This window comes from Ambystoma mexicanum, chromosome 1q (assembly GCF_040938575.1).
Source record: "Ambystoma mexicanum isolate Mex_15411 chromosome 1q, UKY_AmexF1_1, whole genome shotgun sequence".
Classification (NCBI taxonomy): domain Eukaryota; kingdom Metazoa; phylum Chordata; class Amphibia; order Caudata; family Ambystomatidae; genus Ambystoma; species Ambystoma mexicanum.
In genome coordinates, this window is record NC_090922.1 from 418,118,558 (window position 1) to 418,137,205 (window position 18,648).

Sequence of the window (18,648 nt, forward strand, 5' to 3'; positions counted from 1 at the left end):
TGAAGTGAAGCAATTAAGGAGGACTTGGGGCACTTCATGGCTGGGATGTATGCCCCCATGGGTGTTAAACATTTTAGAACTTGTGTGGGGGCTGGAGGGGTCAGGGTAGGGGCCTGCAGGTCCAGAAAGAAGTCAAAATCAGCAAGCCCGGGCAGTAGTGCTAGTGCTGAGCACCACGTTGCCATGACAACGTAGCACTGTGCACACAGAAGTTTGGCATGTGTCAGCCATGGTGGTGTGCAGATTGACAGCTGTCAGGCAAATCCTTCCAGGCTCATGTCATCCAGCCATTGTTGCACAAGCTGTTGTTTGGCAAGGGGACTGATGAGGACAAATTTGATTTTGATGGGTTAGGTTTGAGGTAGGCATTTGACATCCGTGTTTGGATAGTGGCATTTTCGCATTTCAGAGGCGAATAATGCCCTGCGGTCCACTGAACTTAAGTTACAGATGATTGTCATCGGCGTACTAATTGATGGCTATGCTGAGGTAATTTAGGAGTGTTCCCAAGGGTTCCATGCATAGATTGAAGGTTATTGGGGAGAGAATGGCATGTGGAGGGCCACATATGTGACTTGTAGTCAGTTAGATCTGAACGAGCCTATTTGTACAATGTGGTGTCTTTTGGGTAGGTAGGACGCAAACCATTTTAGGGTTGTTCCGGAGAAGTAAACCCTGTCAGTGAGATGGGAAAGAAGATTTAGGTAGTTGGTTGTGTTGAAGGCAGCCAAGAGGTCCAAGTGTACTAAGGGGCACGAGCCCCCTCACTCAGTGATTCACATGTCTTGTCCCTCACTTGAATGGTGGCAGTCTAAGTGCTGATTTTGGGCTAGAAACTGGACATGTAATTGAAGATGAGGACAAGCTGGTCAATTTTGACAAGTAGTTGGTTCACAACTTCTTGTTTGTTAAGCTTCTTGGTGAATGGGAGGCTTGTGATGGGTCTGTAGTTAGCAAGGTCCACTGGGTCGATTGAGGGTGTTTTCACAAGGGATTGTATGAGGCTTGTCTTCAATACATCAGTTAATGCACCTTAATTGAGGGGGGTGTTTGCAATAAGGAGTGGTGCATTAACCGCTGAGGTGTTCAATGAGTGAGGCTGGAAGGAGGCCATCTGTGTAAGTATAGCATTAAGGGAAGCAAGAGGTGTGAGAGATCCTTAGGAGAGAGGATGCTGAAGTTGTTTCAGGGGGGCAAGGCCTCCACCCTTACCCCAACCATCACCAACTTTGTCAACTCCTCCTTTAACACTAACACAGTCCCAGCCAGCATCAAAGAAGCCTGGGTTACCCCACTTCTCAAAAAACCTACACTGGAACCCTCAATACCGACCAATTACCGCCCAATAACAACGGTCCCATTTTTACGCAAACTCATAGACAAGATAGCCTACACGCAAATCCAAACACACCTTGAACAGAACCAACGCCTTGGAACCAGACAATCAGGCTATAGGCCCAATCACAGCACGGAAACAGCTCTCCTGGCTCTCAAAATCCAGATGGACGCTATCAGAGATTCAGGGAAACTTTGCATACTCCTGCTGTTAGATCCATCCGCGGCATTTGACCTCGTAGAACACAACAAACTATGCACGTCACTCACCAAGGACTTTGATTTCTCCAATGAAGCCACTCTATGGGTTAAATCCTTCCTAGCAGATCGCACCTCCAGAGTCGCCATAGCCAAAGATGCGGCTGATCCCTTCTCAGTCCCCATTGAAGTACACCAAGGCTCATGCCTTTCTTTCCACACTATACAATACCTACACAAAGCTCCTCTTATCTGTCTTAGACGAAATGGGTGTCATCTACACCAACTTTGCAGATGACACCCAGATCCTCATACCCATTGCAGGCAACTACGACCAAGACACTTTGAAAATAAACAAAATATATGCCATTATCCAAAACTGGATGGCACTGAATAGTCTCTGTCTCAACGACGAGAAGACTGAAGTTCTCATCATAGGTTCCCCATCTAAAATAGCTGCCCTTCACCCAGATTACTCCTCTATCAATATAGACAGTACACTGATTCCAGTACTGAAGCAAGTGAAAACTTTAGGTGTATACCGAGACGCTAATCTTACCATGACCAAACATATCAACATGCTATCCTCATCCATGGCCTATACATCCAAGCTTATCTCTCTAAGTCGACAATTTCTGAAAAATTCCACCCCCCCCCCCAATTGCCTCACCCTGGCCAGAGCCTTGGTACTATTCAAACTGGATTAATGCAATGTGCTATTGCTAGGAACTTCCAGCTCCAACCTCACTAAATTGCAGCTCATGCAAAACAAAGTATTAAGGGCAGCATTAGGGATCAAAAAGTTTGATCACATCTCTAAGACCAGGAAGGATGCCCACTGATTACCTATCAAAGCTAGAATAATCTTTAAAACACTTTGCATCACCCACAAATACCTTGCCAAAAAAGCCCCAATCTACCTCAACAATCAACAAAAGAATCCACAAGAACACTGAGATCTAATGACAACCTACTCTTAGTGCCCCCTCGTTACAAAACTACCAAAGCGGGGAGCAGCAGCTTCCTTGTGCTAGCCCCCAGCCCCCAAACATGGGAACGCCCTCTCCCTCAACATCAAGAAAGAGACTTCCCTCCCTGGCTTTAAGAAGAGACTAAAAACCTGGTTATTTAACCAATACTAGCATATCGATTTGCTAATCTATGTTAGCCTTGACCACCGACTGAATCTGCAAAAACGCCCATGAATGTGTGTTATGATCTTTCTTGTTTCCTATTTCTGTATACTGTATTTTTATGCATAATGTATGATTAATGCCAAAGCTGTCTGTAACCATGCCGTGATACCCCAAGGTCTGGGCGTGTAACAAATAAATAAATAAATAAATAAAAATGTTGTACGCTTACTCGCACTAATTAGTATTCTAAGGTATTCTGCAGATGCTTCTATTATGCGCACTTCAAAGCAGTGAAACCACAACTGATGAAGCACGCTCAACAGATGTGCAACAAAATGTATAAAGTATACAGGCATTACACCCATAAGCTGACTTCAAATATCCTCCAACCTGGATCTTAACCAGAAAGCCTTGGATGTCAGGGCACTCGTTGAGGAATGTGCCACTTATAATGAAACAACCGCAACCTCGTTCACGTCCCATTTCGCCAGGCTAGCAAAAGAGGGGAAAGAGGATGATATACAAAAGGAAATAAATGGCTGCTATCTGGAAGCTCTCATGCTTGACATATCATGTCATATCGCTTCAAGGATTTGATGACACACACTTTGGGTGGATTAGAAAAAGGAGCAAACTCAGTAATCTTTATACAACTTAATACTACTCCATCTTGCCCTCACCGATGCACGCATCATCCTTGACGATAAATACCAAACCTTCACCATTGACAACATCATCATCTCAGTCTCCCAGTCACTCAAAACTCTAGGAGTCTACCTAGACAACAACCTCACTATGCCCAGACAAGTAAGCGCAATAGCTACCTCTGCTGCCTACTACTCCAAACTCCTTAATGCCACCAGACCGCTCCTTTCGACCACCAAATCTCTATCATTGCACAAGCTATCATAGGCTCTAGGCTAGACTACTGTAATGTACTCTTTACAGGAACCTCTTCAAAAACTTGGACAAGTTACAAAGCATCCAGAATAACGCCCTCCATGCTGCACTGGGCATCTCCAAAACAGAACATATATCTGCAACTAGACAATACGCCCACTGGCTGCCTGTCCGCTAGCGCGTCTTATTTAAAACACTGGCCATCACACATAGATGCATACACCACAGCGCACCCTCCTACCTCTACAATAGAATCCTCCTGCCTCCGGCGGCAAGACCTATTAGAACTCCATATGCCAACCTACTGCAGGTCCCAAGAATTAAACGGGCAAGAGGCGGTGGCACAAGCTTCCCATTCATTGCATCCAGACAATAGAACTCACTGCCTCAGTTCATCAGAAAGGAACCCTCTCACCTTGCCTTCCGCAAGGCCGTCAAAACCAGACTGTTTATCTAAATGTTTACTATGTATGATGTCTGCAGCTCTGTGTAACCTTACCGCCCAACAAGATATCTAAGCCATTCTGTAATGAGTGAACCACTCAAGTTTTTCTGAACAATGAAAGGCGACTGTAACCATACCACTCACCTAAGCATTGTATTAACAAGTGTATGCAGGCTAATGTAACCTATCGCCCACCTCGCTGTTGCAACTAAGGCCTTTCTTATGTAACAGCGCCTCGATGCCCTTGGGCTTTGTGAGCACTTCTATAAATTCAAATAAAATAAGTACAATGTGCTCAATGGAAAGCAACTAAGAAGGGGTACTTACTGCTCTGGTGGGATCAGGTTTCTGAATATCCGGTACCCTAGGAAATGCAACCATTTTAGTTTACAGCGCCTTGAATGATAAATGATGATTGGCTGGCCAAGGTGATGAGCATGCACAGCATAACACCAGCCTTTGTCGTGGAGATAAATCTTCCAGATCCCTGACAGAGAAGACACTTGTATGGAGCCTCACATATGTCACGCCAGTAGAAAGTCCAAGATGCTGTCTTCCTTCTTAAAAATCTGAAATCTTGCACCCCCATCTCTCAAGTTCGAATCACTGTGTACTTCCTCATCCATTGCATCGTTACTTATCGGAGGGCTACAGTAAATGTGTGTGATAGATCAGTTGCTTAAGTGCGTGATACAGATATTTGTGGGCAACCTGCACTCACCGGTTCCAGCCACAGCAGGCTTGAATACTGCATCCTTGCTGTGGTTGACAAATTCAAAAAAACGGGATTTCAATATTAAAAGGCTGCAGCAAATACCGTATTTTAGAAAATAAATTCTTACAACTGTAGGTAGTAAAACAGCAACCCTAAAGCCCTGAACAGTTGATCGTGTGAGTAGTGTGCTCTGGAAATCAAGACATTTCATTGCCAGCTTCTCCGCGTCATACAGTCTCTCAACAGCGAACAAACCCAGCCAGGTATATGTGATGTTGGGTAAGTCAAGTCACAGCTGAACTTTGGAGATTTCCCAGGTGGCCACTGTACCATGGGTCTCTTTTGTGTGGTTACCGACTTTATTTCCAAATGTTCTTGTGGGTGAACTTACTGGTGCTTTGTCAAACAATCTGGTTCCATGCTGTGCCAGCGATGCCACTCCACAGGTAGCCTATATGGGGGCACAATACCTCCTCAGTGGCCGCATTACAGAAGCCTTTTTGTGCAGTAATTTCACTTGGGAAAACCTAGTCCGAGTGTACAAAATATATTGTTTCAATGCATGTTTTACAAAAGAGCATAGTTTGCTTTAGTGCTAATAACGTTCCGTATTAGCACTCGGGCAAACCTGCACTGGTGAAAAATTGCATTGAAAGAATTCCTTTTTTGCAGTTGTTTCTCTATTGCTAATACCGTTCAAAATTGCACTTGCATCGGAGCACAGCTTCTGTAATATTGCGTCAGCATCACTAACACTGCAGACAGCAGCTGCCGTTGCCACGATGGGCAGATGATGTGTACCATAGCTAGTTCTTAGAGGGGGGGCACTGTGGGCGGCATAGCAGAAACATTGCAGCGCAGCAAGTGCCATCCGCACAAGGGCAAACATAGATCTAGTGCATGAAACATCTTCTTTCAATTCCGTTATGCACCAGGGCAGTGTTCGTCCTAGTCCTTTGCCCTGGTGTAAAAATGCATTGAAAAAATGATTGTGCACTGGAACACATTTTGCCGCAGTCTTAATTGAACTTGCTCAAATACAACATTTCTGCACTATTTATTATTCCTCTGTGTCCTCGTCTGATCACCACCAGCTAACTGCATATGTTCTGCACAGCACCATAATGCCCATTGCTTTAGATTGATGTAAAATAATGGCACTCTTCGGCTGGCGCCTCTCTCTGGAACAGCCTCCCTGCCTCTCTGATACTTGAGCAGAAGTATCTCTGGTTCCGGAAGCAGCTCAAGACTTTCCTCTTTGCTTCTACCTTCTTTCTTCTGCTACCTTGCTGATCTCCTGTCCGATATTGCACTGGCTACCTGGCTACCCTCTGAACCATGGGCCCAAGTTCCTGCCCTCCCAGTTGTACACCTCCACTGACCCCCCCCGGCAACCTTGCACTTGGGGCTGTCTCTGCATCCCTACAATCCCCCCATACCTGCATTTATCTACCACCTGTTTTTCTGCACTTAACCCTGGCACTGCCACCTGCTGGCTGCACTTCTTGTTTGCAATGTTTATCCCATGTCTTGCACTTGCTCCTGCTCCCCTTCCCCTGGCACTTCTGCCCTTCCCTCTCCCCCGCACTTGCGCAATCTCAATGTCACTGGGCCTAGTAAGATCGTTGTCTTGTTCAATCCTGTTCCCCTACCTTGCAACGGTGTGCCTTGAAACACTTTTGTATAGGTGCGATATAAATAAAATATCATATCATATCCCTCTTAACATAGCTCTCGATGTGTTTTTTAGATGGGAGGAATGGAAGCAGTAATCACTGGCTTGGCAGATGACATCAAGATTTTGAAACGACACCGGAAGCTGTTTACATTTCTCGTTTCTTTTGGCACCTTCCTGCTTGCCCTCTTGTGCATCACCAACGTAAGTAGTCACTTCAATGACTCCTATTTGTTAAAAGGCCTTTACAGAAAGCCATAATAATTGTGATACTTCAACTTTTTCAACTCGAGGGATATAACCTATGCAATGCTCACATTTATAACAGATCATGTTAGCTCGTGCATAATATAAAACAGGGCATATCTTGACGGTACCAATAGGACATGACAAAATATAGGTCACAACAACAGTCTCTGTTCATTCTGCAAAGCTGGGCAAGAACAATTGAAGTGATACGTAGCCCAAGTTAAAATGTTATACCTGCCTCGCTCCGTCTTGAGCCGGAGCACCTTAAGTTCCAGGAACTCCTCAAGACCTTCCTCTTCTCTTCCTCTAACCGCCTTTCTTTTTCTCTCAACCCTCCTTCTCCCTCTCCTCCCTAACTCTGTTCAGTTTTTGCTGACTGGTTGCCTGGTTCACCTCCAGAGTCTTACAGGTCCCAGCCCTCTCCCCCCCCCCGCCAGTCTTTGCACTTGCCTCCTCGCCACAGCACTATGTTCAGCAATCCTGCACTTTCAGCTTACGCTCCATTAGTGAGGCAAACTCTCTGCACTTAACCCAGGGCCTTGTTGGACTGTGTGTGTTTGTTCCCCAACCCCCATCTGTACGCAGGCATGACCTAAATTTACTAGGACTAGTAATGTTCATCTGTCCCATCCCCCCTTTTTATTTCTGTCCCCCCTTCCTAGCTTGGTCGCAACTGCAACACTTCATGCACATGCATTAGGAGAAATGCTAGCAGGCCTAGTATGCTATTTTCTCTGATTAGATCATTCAGAAACTTCAAGGCCTAAGAATGACTACTGTATTGCCTTGTTCCCTTCCCACCTTGAAGTGCTTTGAAGCACTCCACCTGTGTATAGGCACTGTATAAATAAACAATTGCAATTACAATTACAATTCACATAGCGCAAGTTCTCTCATAAAGGGGGAGCGTCGGCCATGCCCATTCTACCATTTTGCAAGCGAAGTGGACCAGTTATTAGTCATGAAAAAAAGTCCTAATTTCTCACTAAAGCTCATCTATAAGTATCTTCACACATCTTTAGGTTTAGCTGTTTATGTATCTGGCGAGGGTGTGAAATCGCTGGCTTTTTTTTGTATTACAATGAAATGATGCAGGTAATTCTGTTTCAGAAAGAGGAGTCTACTATTCATAATTCTCCATGCCAAAAACACAGCACATCCTTGTAGCTTTGCTGAACCAATCTCCTGACAACTGCAGCAACTGGGCTTCAGTGGCACAGAGCAGGTTCAGAAGTCACATGTGCATCTCTGACAGATGCTGTGACACAAAGTTACTTATGCCAGAGGTGGCGTTTTACATTCTGTGCCTCTGATACAAAATATCATAATTGTTGCCTTATCTGTCTGGTGGCAGAGTAGTAACTAAGAAGAAGTAATATCTGGTTATGGCTCAGTGACCGATACAAGCACACATTTATTAAAACCACCTCAATTTGATACTATTTAAGCATCAGTTCTGTGAGCCCACACTAGCTATGTGAGGGCAATGTGTATTCATTGCTAGCCCGGCTTTCCACACTGTTCTCAGTGAGAACATACTCAGGATGCGGTCTTCCTTTGATGCCCTAGGATGAAGGGCAACACGTCGCATGAGGCATAGGAGCTCTTGCCAGGATATCTCTTGAGAACCCTGCCACTCAAATGGCAAAGCCCAGCCTCCCACCAGGGTATTGCACATCAAAGGGCCTTTGAAGTCTGCTGGCTTTGGAAGGGAGGGGGTTAGAATAGCCAGTGGACCTAAGAAGGGCTCCACCATCTTGCTTTTCTGTTGGGGCTCTTTCCCTTCCTTTCCCCACCATTTTCTCCCGGACAAGGCAGTCTGGGTATGCCATGATAACATGTTTCAGCAACACAGATTGGAAACCTTAGAGCAGTTTGCTTTCTGTCCAATCCCCTGTGACAGTTTGCCTTTATAAGGGAGGGGTCTCCCACTGCTTTCCTCGTTTTTTCTCTGACACCAAGAAGAATGCATCTCTGGATCCTTCTTGGGAGTGGAGTCCATTCCAAAGTTATCTGCCATAGTGGTGAAGACAGGTGCTATACAAGGTAGAGACAAGCTCTACTCCTTAACCATCACCAGGGTACATGGGGGGTGAACTGCTATGGAGCATGGCCTGCCTCTCTGCCAACTGCACTGGAACCAGGCTCCTCATTGGAGGTGAAGGGATACCTGTATGTGCCAGCCAACATCCCTGGGCTGGAAAGGCAGAGCAGGAAGAGCAGACCTTGTGGAGGCCATGGAGTGGGACTCACAGTACCTTAAGAAGTGCAAAGCAGCCTGTAATCCTGATTCACCTCTTTGAGTCACCTGCAAACTGCTTTGACCATGCTCAATGGCTTCAAACTGTCACAGCACCAGCGGTGGTGTTTTTGGCACTCTTTTGTTTCTTCAAACCACTACTTGAAACCTACGGACCAGTATGACAGCACATCACACAAGCAGAGCTCACCTCTACACAAGCATTAAACTTGCAGCTTCTTCGAGCACTGCATCAAACCAACAGGACCTTGCTTCGACACAACTCAAACCTTGACTCGAACCGCTGGGAGCCATCATGTTACGAGCTGACTTGACCCAATGGTAACATTATCTTGAACTGACTTGACTGCCAATACAAACCTTGAACTGCATCTTTTTGAACACTGCTTCGAACAACGCAGAACCATTTCTCGAAGCTGACTTGCTACCTGGATCAACAGGACTTGCCGCATCTCGAACCCTGTTTGACTGCAATCACAGCACAAAGAGCCCGGTTCAATGCTGTTGAATCTCCCAAGATCAAGAACAAGAAACTGCTAAGAGGCCTAATGCCCCTGGTTCACGTTCTGGGACCCTTGGGAATTGTAAGCCCCCGTTTGCACCTTTTTTTGCAAAGATATATCCTTTAAAGTGACATTGCTACAATTGTTTTACTGATCACCCGCAGGGCCGGTCTTTGCATCAGGCAGCCCAGGCGGCTGCCTCACGTCAGTCAGCCTCTAGGGGGCGCTGCACCAGCAGTCCACAGTGCTAGAATACACGTGTAACACGTTAGTTTCCTAACATTATAAAAATGAATGTGCCTATTCATTGTTATAATGTTAGGAAACAAACGTGTTAAACGTATATTCCACCACTGGCACTGCTACAGGCTGCAGCCTCGGCCCTCAGGCAGGACAGTGCTAGAATACACGTGTAACACGTTCATTTCCTAACATTATAAAAGTGAATGTGCCTGTTCATTTTTATAATGTTAGGAAACTAACGTGTTAAACGTGTATTCTACCACTGGCACTGCTGCATGTTGTGACCTCTGCAGTTTATAGTCCTTTTGGTGCCCAGGGTGAAACATTAGGAATGCAACCCCCCCCGCACTCCATCCCATGCGCCACTCCCACCGCACCCCACGCTCCACTCCTGGCTTACCCCGTGCACCACTCCCACTGCACCCTGCGCGCCATTCCCAAACTACACCGTTAAGGAACTCCTACCCAAAGTCAAACAGTCCGTCACACAAGGAATGAATTGCCATTTGCAACGGTGGGCCACTTTTTCACTGGTGCCCAAGACAATTTTATGCCCCAGTCCCATTTAGGTTGCAGATAATGAGGACTGGGCACACCAACCAAGAGACCATGAATATGGCACAGGATGCACTATATACAACCAACAAAGAACACAAAATGCTGAAGGGGGTTTAGAGGCAACCTCAGCCAAAAGGGAAATGGCAATGAGACACCTAAACCCAATAAACAATCACTTTCACATTCTTTGAATGGGAATCAAGGGTAATGCTTTGATACAGTAAAGTCTTGACGGTTGTAAGGATACGTGGACCAGGATTATTTATTTATTCATGCAATGTTTGTCGGGTACCTGCATATTTATTTATTTACGCAATGTGTGTCGGATACAGGTATCCGACACACATTGCGTAAATAAATAAATTATCTGTCTCCAAGTACCCGACAAACATTGCATAAATAAATAAATAAACCGGTTCATAGCTTAAAGAATATTTACTCAGCAACACTGGTCAAAACTATTGTCCGCATAGTGAAGTAACTCATAACCAGTGCCATGGAAGTGGTTTAAAGTGTAATTGATATATAGTTTGGAAAAGAAGCAGCATGAAAGAAATAGCGATGCTTTAAACTATTATTTTGGCCATTTTCTGGGCTTGCAGGGACGCACCATGGGCCCAAACGGGTCTCCGTTTGTACCGTGTCCGGGCCCATTATGCGTCCCTGCAAGGCACGCACACTCCCCACAGCCCACTGCACCTCCACTCCCATCCCAATGCCAGCACGAAACCAATTTGTGGCTAATGGGCCACCATTAGCACTTTCCTGCCGGCATTGTGATGGAAGGGGCTGGTTTTAGCTGCACGGGGACCTAAAGTGTTTTTATTGGTGTGCTTATGCCCCCACCCCAAGTGGTGCAAAAGTGGTCAGAGGGAGCCTCTGACTTCTGTAATGTCACGTAGTACTTTTGTACTACGTGACATTACAGTCGGAAGGGGCAGTGCCAGTACCTGACCTGTGGAACTTTCCCCACGTCAATGTACCGCCCCACAAACTAGGGAATTCCATCCCCTCCAGAGGCTCCAGGAACCGGGGCAATTGCGTCCCCCGGGGCTATTGCGCCCCGGGCAGTTGCCTGCCTCTTCCGGGCCAAGAAATAGGCCTGGCCTCGGCCCTCAGGCAGGGCAGGGCAATTGGCAAATAAATTAGCAACATATGTTGCTTTATTACCTTCCCCCGGCCCCGGGTGGCGCCGGCGCTGCTGGCGCCAGCCAGGCCCATGGGCGCACGTGCGGTTTGCCCTCCTCCAGGCTATGGGTGCGCACTGACACTGAAGTGTGGATCGATTGGGGCTGGCTGGTGTTGTCTGCCCCGGCTATTACAGAAAAGAGGAGCGAGTGGGTCACTAAATCCTGAAGTTGTTCCCATCACAAGCACACACTGCCAAGCAGCATCAGAATCAGAAAATACAAACAGTTGCTGCATCCTGCCCTCGCTGATTGGCCTTGTTTCAGGAAACCCGGCAGTAACTACAGCCTGCCGAGGCAAGCACACTTCTTTCCTCCTGCTCCCGTCCTCGCAGGTGAGGCCTATTGCTGCATAGGCTTTTTATTTATTTTAAAATGGTATTGCGGAGATGACTGGGCCATCCAAGAAGAGCCTCTGGAGGCCACAAAGCTAGACACTTTTGTCAAGGCTCAAGCAGTCATGAAAAAGGAAGCGAGCACTGGTGGTGGACTCTCCTCAGGAGATCAAAAGGCCGGTTCTCGGAAGACCTGGGCATAGTGGCACTGTCAGCAGATCTTAGACAGTTGCACGTTCCAGCGGGGTTGGATTGGTTGGTCCATTGGCCAGGCCAAAATCACTTTGCGGGTGAGGCCCTGGGGGCCGGTACCACGCATGGGCCGGTTTGGGGGTTACTACGCCCCCCAAGTTCCCGCTCCCGAGCATATTGTTCGTCGTTCCCTCTTTCCTGGGCATGCACTGCTGACTTTATTTTAGTGCAAGAGTTTCATACATTTCACTGTTCGCTCAGACTTGTCTTATACTCTTCTTTGTCGTTGTGCTTCTTTTGTTTGGAATAGCAATCACGCTAGTCTAACGAGATAAACAAACACCTACACGAACGCACCTGGTGAAGGATGGTGTGAAGGATGGATGCAGGCGCTGGACCAAAAGCTGAGCGAAGTCTGCACAGCAGCTGGCTTGGGAAAGCGACTCAGCAACTACAGTAGAAACCGTCTCCGTGGACGGTTGGCCCGTCTTCCGTATAATGCAAATACCGAGACTTGTAGGATGAATGCTTCACTTTCTTTGTTCCATTGGGGGTGACATGCTGTAGCATCAATTCATGGCCTCTAAAATACCCTGAACAGTGCAGCTTCCGATCTCCTTTAACACAAACGCCGGGAAATGGCCATGACTAGCTAACGCCACATTAATCAAAGCCAGGTCTCTAAAGAATGGTTCAAGTGTTGGGGAATCACCTGCTCACACTTTCTGTCATGTGACCAACCAGTGCGCAAAAGATGTTTCAGAGTGTGGGGCTCTTGATGCCACCCATTTCTGCATTTGATACACCAGCAGCTAAACATACCCTGGGGCGGCAGTTATTTCTGCATAGTCCATTTCTCTCCCAAGCTCGGGACAATGTTCTTTACCATAATAGAGAATGTAAAAAAGCGCAGGGCTGCAAGGCTGGGGCGTGGGGGTGGAGGGCAAAGCACATTACGCTTGGGGTACACTGGAGATGCTTCCCCTGATACCCGCAGTACTCCAAGTCCCATGAAATGAAATTCGTCTATACACTGCACAATGTGCAAGGGCCGCTGTTATTCAAGCAGCACGCGACTAGTAATTTGCAAAAAGTAAACTTAACGAGTCCCAAGAAAAGGTCATCTTCCACCCTTTAAGAATTTGATTGTATTTGTTTTTATGTTGGGATGGTAGACATCGTTTTTCTTTGCGATCTTACAGTTTCATGGTGCTGTCGGGAGCTAAAATGAGTGATCACGTAGGAAACATTTAAGAATTTTGAGAGTTCACAAGCATGAGCGAAACAAACCCCAATACTTGAACTGCCATTTCTCTGCCATGGTAATGCACTACAGTGTGTTTCAATGTAAAGTCCACATTGTAATTTCATAATTTTACAACGCCACCTCTCCAACATTAACATTGGGAGCCATGTTGAATTGTGCATGCATGTTACGTGTGTCCCTCCTAAATATATTTAACTTCCTGTGAAATATTTGATGCAATACATATTGCATAAATGCATGTATTTTAATGCTGAGATAGACGGGCTTGTACAGCTATCGGTGGGTATGTTGCTGGTGCTTGTTCTTGGAGGTTTGAGTAACACTGTTCAAGACAAGTTCATCAGCTTTTAAGAGTAGCTAAATGATTTTGTTGATTCTCTGACCTGAGTCACAGCAGCAAACTGGTCATTGTTACTAAAAAATGAAGTGCAAAAGCAGACTAACATAACCAGGCCTGTTCGGGTTTGACCCTCTTATTGCTGTTTTCTGAGGTTCATGAAATTCAGCAGATGCCAGCATTGACAATTTTGTTAACTCATAGTCCCCACTCCTGCTGCTCAGCCCATGACACATGCATGAGATCCCAGGTCAGGGGAGGGGGGCACCAACGATGCTTCCCGTCTGGGGTGCAATCTGTTGTAAGACCGGCCCTGATCACCCGTCTCAAGTACACAGCATGGTATTCTCTACAGGTTGTGCATTTTCTGTGTTCTCACCACGGGGGAGGGGTTTGGTGTTTTTCAAGTTGGTTATGTGCACTCTTGATTGTTTGATTAACGTTTATATTTTTATAGAACCTTGATTGGACATTATTATATTTTGGAGTCTTGGTACTGTTGCTGTTTGGGTTGGTACTGTTATCCTGAGAGTACAGCCTTCCCTCTGTACACATTACCAAAAGAAAGGCAAAAAAGGTATACACAACAGGGTGTGTCTGTTTTACTTTTATGATTGGCCTCCCCCTTACCCTGCGCCTCATATCTGCACCACCTTTGGCTCTGTCCCTCGCCTATTGCGCCAGCTTCTCTGGCATGCAGATTCATGCTGCCCTGCTCTAACTCAATGCCCTCTCCGCGCTCCCTGTTATAGGCCTCTGCCCCGCCCATGCTGCATCTCTGTCTCCCAGTGTGTCCACATTGTGATGTGCGTCTGCCAGTATCTTCCTTACTTATGATTGGTTCCCCTCCTAGCAATTTCAGCATCACCCCAAGGGTGCTAATGCTGATAACAATCACACGAGCATGCAGCACCTGCCTGGTAACGTACTGCAGCCTTCAGCAATGCCTTCACAGCCAAGGTGGCCCACTATATCAGCATTTTAAGGGCCACATCACAAGTTGGGTGGTAGCCCTTAAATGCTGCGGTAACAGTGTTATCGGTGCATTTAAGGGTCCGCCCAATCTCGAGTCTGCTCAGAGCTGTGGGAAAACACACTGAAAAAATGCCCAATTTCAGTGCAATTACCGCAGCCAGTATTGCCGCACAGTAATTGCGCCAAAAATTCCCAATGGAGAATGGGAACTAACAGTGCCCAACCCGTGATTCCGCCGTACAGGTGGGCGTTAATGCTGATAAAGTTGGACGGTATCATGGTGAGGTCCAATCCCATGCCGCAAAAACAAGCGTCTCAGAATACCTCTAGTTTATCTCTGCTGCTAAGTCTAACCAGTCCTTTTACAAGACAGGAAAAAGACTCTGATCTTTGTTTTGTTACTATTTATCTACTGGCCATTTGCTTTAGAATATTGTCCTGTAGTGTAGATGCACCAGTGTTTGGTCGAGAAAGACTGCGTCATCAGCATAGGCCATAGCTAGCTATGACTTTCTTGACAGGTTCAAAGGAAATGCTCATGCTACTCCTAGCAGGGCTCTTGGGTGGACGGACCCCTGTTTCAAGCCATTATTGGTGCAAATCATCTTTGCTGTCTGGTTTGCACCTATCTTCATGTCTCCCTGTCTACTCCAACCAAAATTCTCAGAACTTTGAATGGGATGCCCCATTTTGACACAGCTTTGCCACCTGTCAACCAAATCTATGGAGGTAGAACAATCTGTCAAGCCACAGAATTATGGCGAATCATAACGTGCCTCGCTGCTATTTATTGCACAGTCGTGCCATTATCTGTTGTCGATTGGTTCCTGTGGCATGCTGTTTATACACATTGTTAAGCTTGCAGTATTTTCTCATTACATCTGTCCGGTGACGTGTATATAAGAGGCGGGCACAAATCTTACCAGCCGAATCCAGCGTTGTGCTCTTTCTTTAGCGTGACGGGAGACAGAGCGGCCCTTCTTATGTTCTAGGATAATGAGGCTGCCCTTGCAACATGTAGGAAGGGCATTCCCTGGCGTGCAAGCTTCCTATCCTGTGCTGAGGTAGAGCAGCGGCGCATGCGTCAGATTCCAGCTGAAGCTGATACAGCGAAATTCCACCCAGGCCTTCTGAGTGGGGGCGTGTCTTTGATTGTATCGTTAGCTGATGGAATGTTTTATGGAAGCCAGTCCTAATGTGGGCTGTACGATTTGTTCAACTCCCAGTTGTAGTTTTTGACTATGATACAGACTTGTAATACTCTTTACATATATGAGATTTGCCTCCATTGCTTTTAGGGGTCGTGTTAATTCAGCGACACCTTTTAAAAATGACTTATTACCCTCACTTTTCTGTGATGTGTAAGTAGCAGAGCTCTGACTTTTGATCTTGTATTGGAGATGCAAGAAACATAGTAATATGCATATAGCTTATCAAAACCTGCGCTTCCTAACCTTACTTCTCCTTGGAAAGTCCAGAAAGAGTGGAATCTGGAACTATGCTAATATTTTAGCTGTTGGGACCCTTTGCTTATGACACTTCTATCTGTCAAGGTACCGTTGTCTACTTTGCGATGTGCTGTATTATTGCGGTCCGTTTGCGGTGTCTGCGGAGGATAGCTCACGCGTTACGGACGCGCTTCTGACACGGATGGTTCTGGTCTACATGTTGTAAGTTCAAACCCAATAAAGGACGACTCCAGCATTCATCCTATCAGGGTTGATCAATTGATAACCATTATGATATGATGCTGCATTTATAACGCGCCTGTGCACAAGTGTTTCTAGCTGCGACAAGACAAGGAAGGGGAAACAAAGGCAGGACAAAATAACGATCTTACTAGGCCTTGTGTCACTCAGATCGTGCAAGGGCAGGGATCAATTGTAGCAGATGTTATTGTAGCACTAATAAGTGGTAGAAATACAGCATTACGTGGTATATAAAAAACCTGATATTATTACTCTCACCATATTTGAGGTAACCCTGCACCGATTGTTGACTAAAAACCTTTGTGACATTCTTCACTGAAATTGGAAAGTTATGCACATTTATACACTGTGCCTCAATTTTCTTAAAAAACGTTAAAGTAATTTGAGAGATCCTTCCTTTGCTTGTGGAAATGTGTAGGGTATTCACGTTGTAGAAAGATCATTTTTAATATTTCCATTATTTGACTAAAAATAAAGTAAGACTGCGGACAAATATTTGATTGGACTTTTATCCTTATTTTCCCTTATGATTCATTTGTTGTGATAAGTGTTTATAACGTTTATGAAATCACAGTATCCAATAGTTAATAATGAGTGCAAAGAGAGACGAAAGCAAAAAGTATTGCATACATTGGATCGCATTTGAGCCGGGGTGTCTCGCCAGTATTGCGTGTAGATCTCTTCTACTGGTAGAACTTTGTTTGCCTTAAGCACCATAAGAAGTACTTACATTACTTGTGAAAGGGAATAACCTCTCTTTGCCTAAAGCCACATTGCATGCTACTGAGTCACTTCCAAGCCACAGTGGACACTTAAGACAGAATGCAGGGCATCAATGGGCACCATTTTACAGCCTGTAGACTAACTGAGGCCCTACTAGACCTACTCATTGTATTCATATAGGACCTAAGTGTGCAAAGATCCTGGTGGTGCTCTTGCACTTCAATCTAAGGATGATTCCTGACCCTTGCCAAGAGACCAATAGAGGATCTTTCTTGCTTTGCAAACATCAGCATACGCTGCTCTGTATCCTACCCAGGTCGCATCTACCTGTAGCTGACACAACCTTTAATGCCGCCCTGCAAAACACTGCCACCCTCGTCACTATCTTTCCCAGATACCTGCAAGACCACACTAGTATTATCCCACCCGAGGGGTGTTGGTTCATACTTGATCTCCAAAATAGACTCTATCTACGATTTCTAAGAGGTATCCACTGGCTCACAGTCCAAGCCAAGGTTAGGCTTAGATCATGTGCCTGTCCTCAAAAAAGCCTAACTCACCACAATGACCGAGTAGCCATTTTCTGCACTTGCTGCATCATCGGCACCAGTCCAATGGAAGGCTTTGCACAAATAGCCTTGATACACGTTCATCAGGGAACTTGATGGGTAGTATTGCTCAGTGGCAACGTGCTCGTCTTGCCAAAACGGTGCAGAGCAACACAGGTTCGAATTGCAGGTCTGTGCTTAGAAACCTCTTTGGTGTTAAAGTGTGTTATAAATAAGTAATTATTACTAAGTAACAACCATAGTTTTCCTGCAGGGAATAAATGTTGTAAACCGTCTTAGCGTTTGACTTAAAAGGCTGAGCTCTTTTTATAATCTGAATGGAAGCGAGCAAGTTAAGGCTGAACATGAACAGGACTTTTGAGTCCTGATCAATGGACTTCAGCCATGCAGCTCAGACAGACTGGGTTCAGTGCTCTCTAAATTCTAAGCATGGGTTAAAACGTAAGAAATTTCTACATTCTGGTAATGCTTTGCGATAATGCACTTGTCATATCCTTTACATCCAGTGTCTGCCGTGAAGATATCTATTGATTTTTTCACAGGACTCATATGGTATAGCCATTTCCACAGACCCAAAGAAACAGAAACAAACGCACCTCCCAGCACCTCTTGTTTTGATTGGTGCCTAAAGTTGGCAATAACATGCGTTATTAAGAACAACAGTATGGGCTCTTAAAATAGATGTTTTATTCTTTTGAGGATCAAAAAGAATGCTTACTTCGTATACAATGTAGGAAATACATAACGTCTAGCATTTAAGGAGTTTTAATGACTCATCTAAGGGGTTCCCCTTGCAGTTTATTCATATTGACTCCTGGCCCCTGTGTGCAGATGCACTTCACCCGGAGGCAATGTATGTATGTCCTTGTGAAAGTATACATACTTGAGAGAGATATTTGTGCATATTACTAAAAGCAGTATCTGTGATGGGATGCAACCTGTCAGGGTGTGAAATGGTTACCTTTCTTGATTTTCATTAACATAAAATGATGCAAATAATTCTGATTCTGAAACAGAGGTCTGCTAATCAGATGCCCCTTTCATACTGCTCCATTCAAACAAATATAGTGTGCACATGTGCCATTCTGTAACCAGTCTCCCTACACCTACAGCATTTGCTCTGTGTTGGTACAGTGC

General features: G+C 45.5%; 1 protein-coding gene across 1 annotated transcript in view; it reads left to right on the top strand.

Moving 5' to 3' along the window:
* SLC6A2 (solute carrier family 6 member 2) overlaps positions 1 to 18,648 on the top strand; it is a 1,124,598-nt gene that overhangs the window by 889,409 nt on the left and 216,541 nt on the right. The window contains exon 10 of the mRNA XM_069639646.1: positions 6,480 to 6,608. Within this exon, the coding sequence (XP_069495747.1) occupies positions 6,480 to 6,608 (129 nt within the window). The remainder of the gene's footprint in view (positions 1 to 6,479; positions 6,609 to 18,648) is intronic.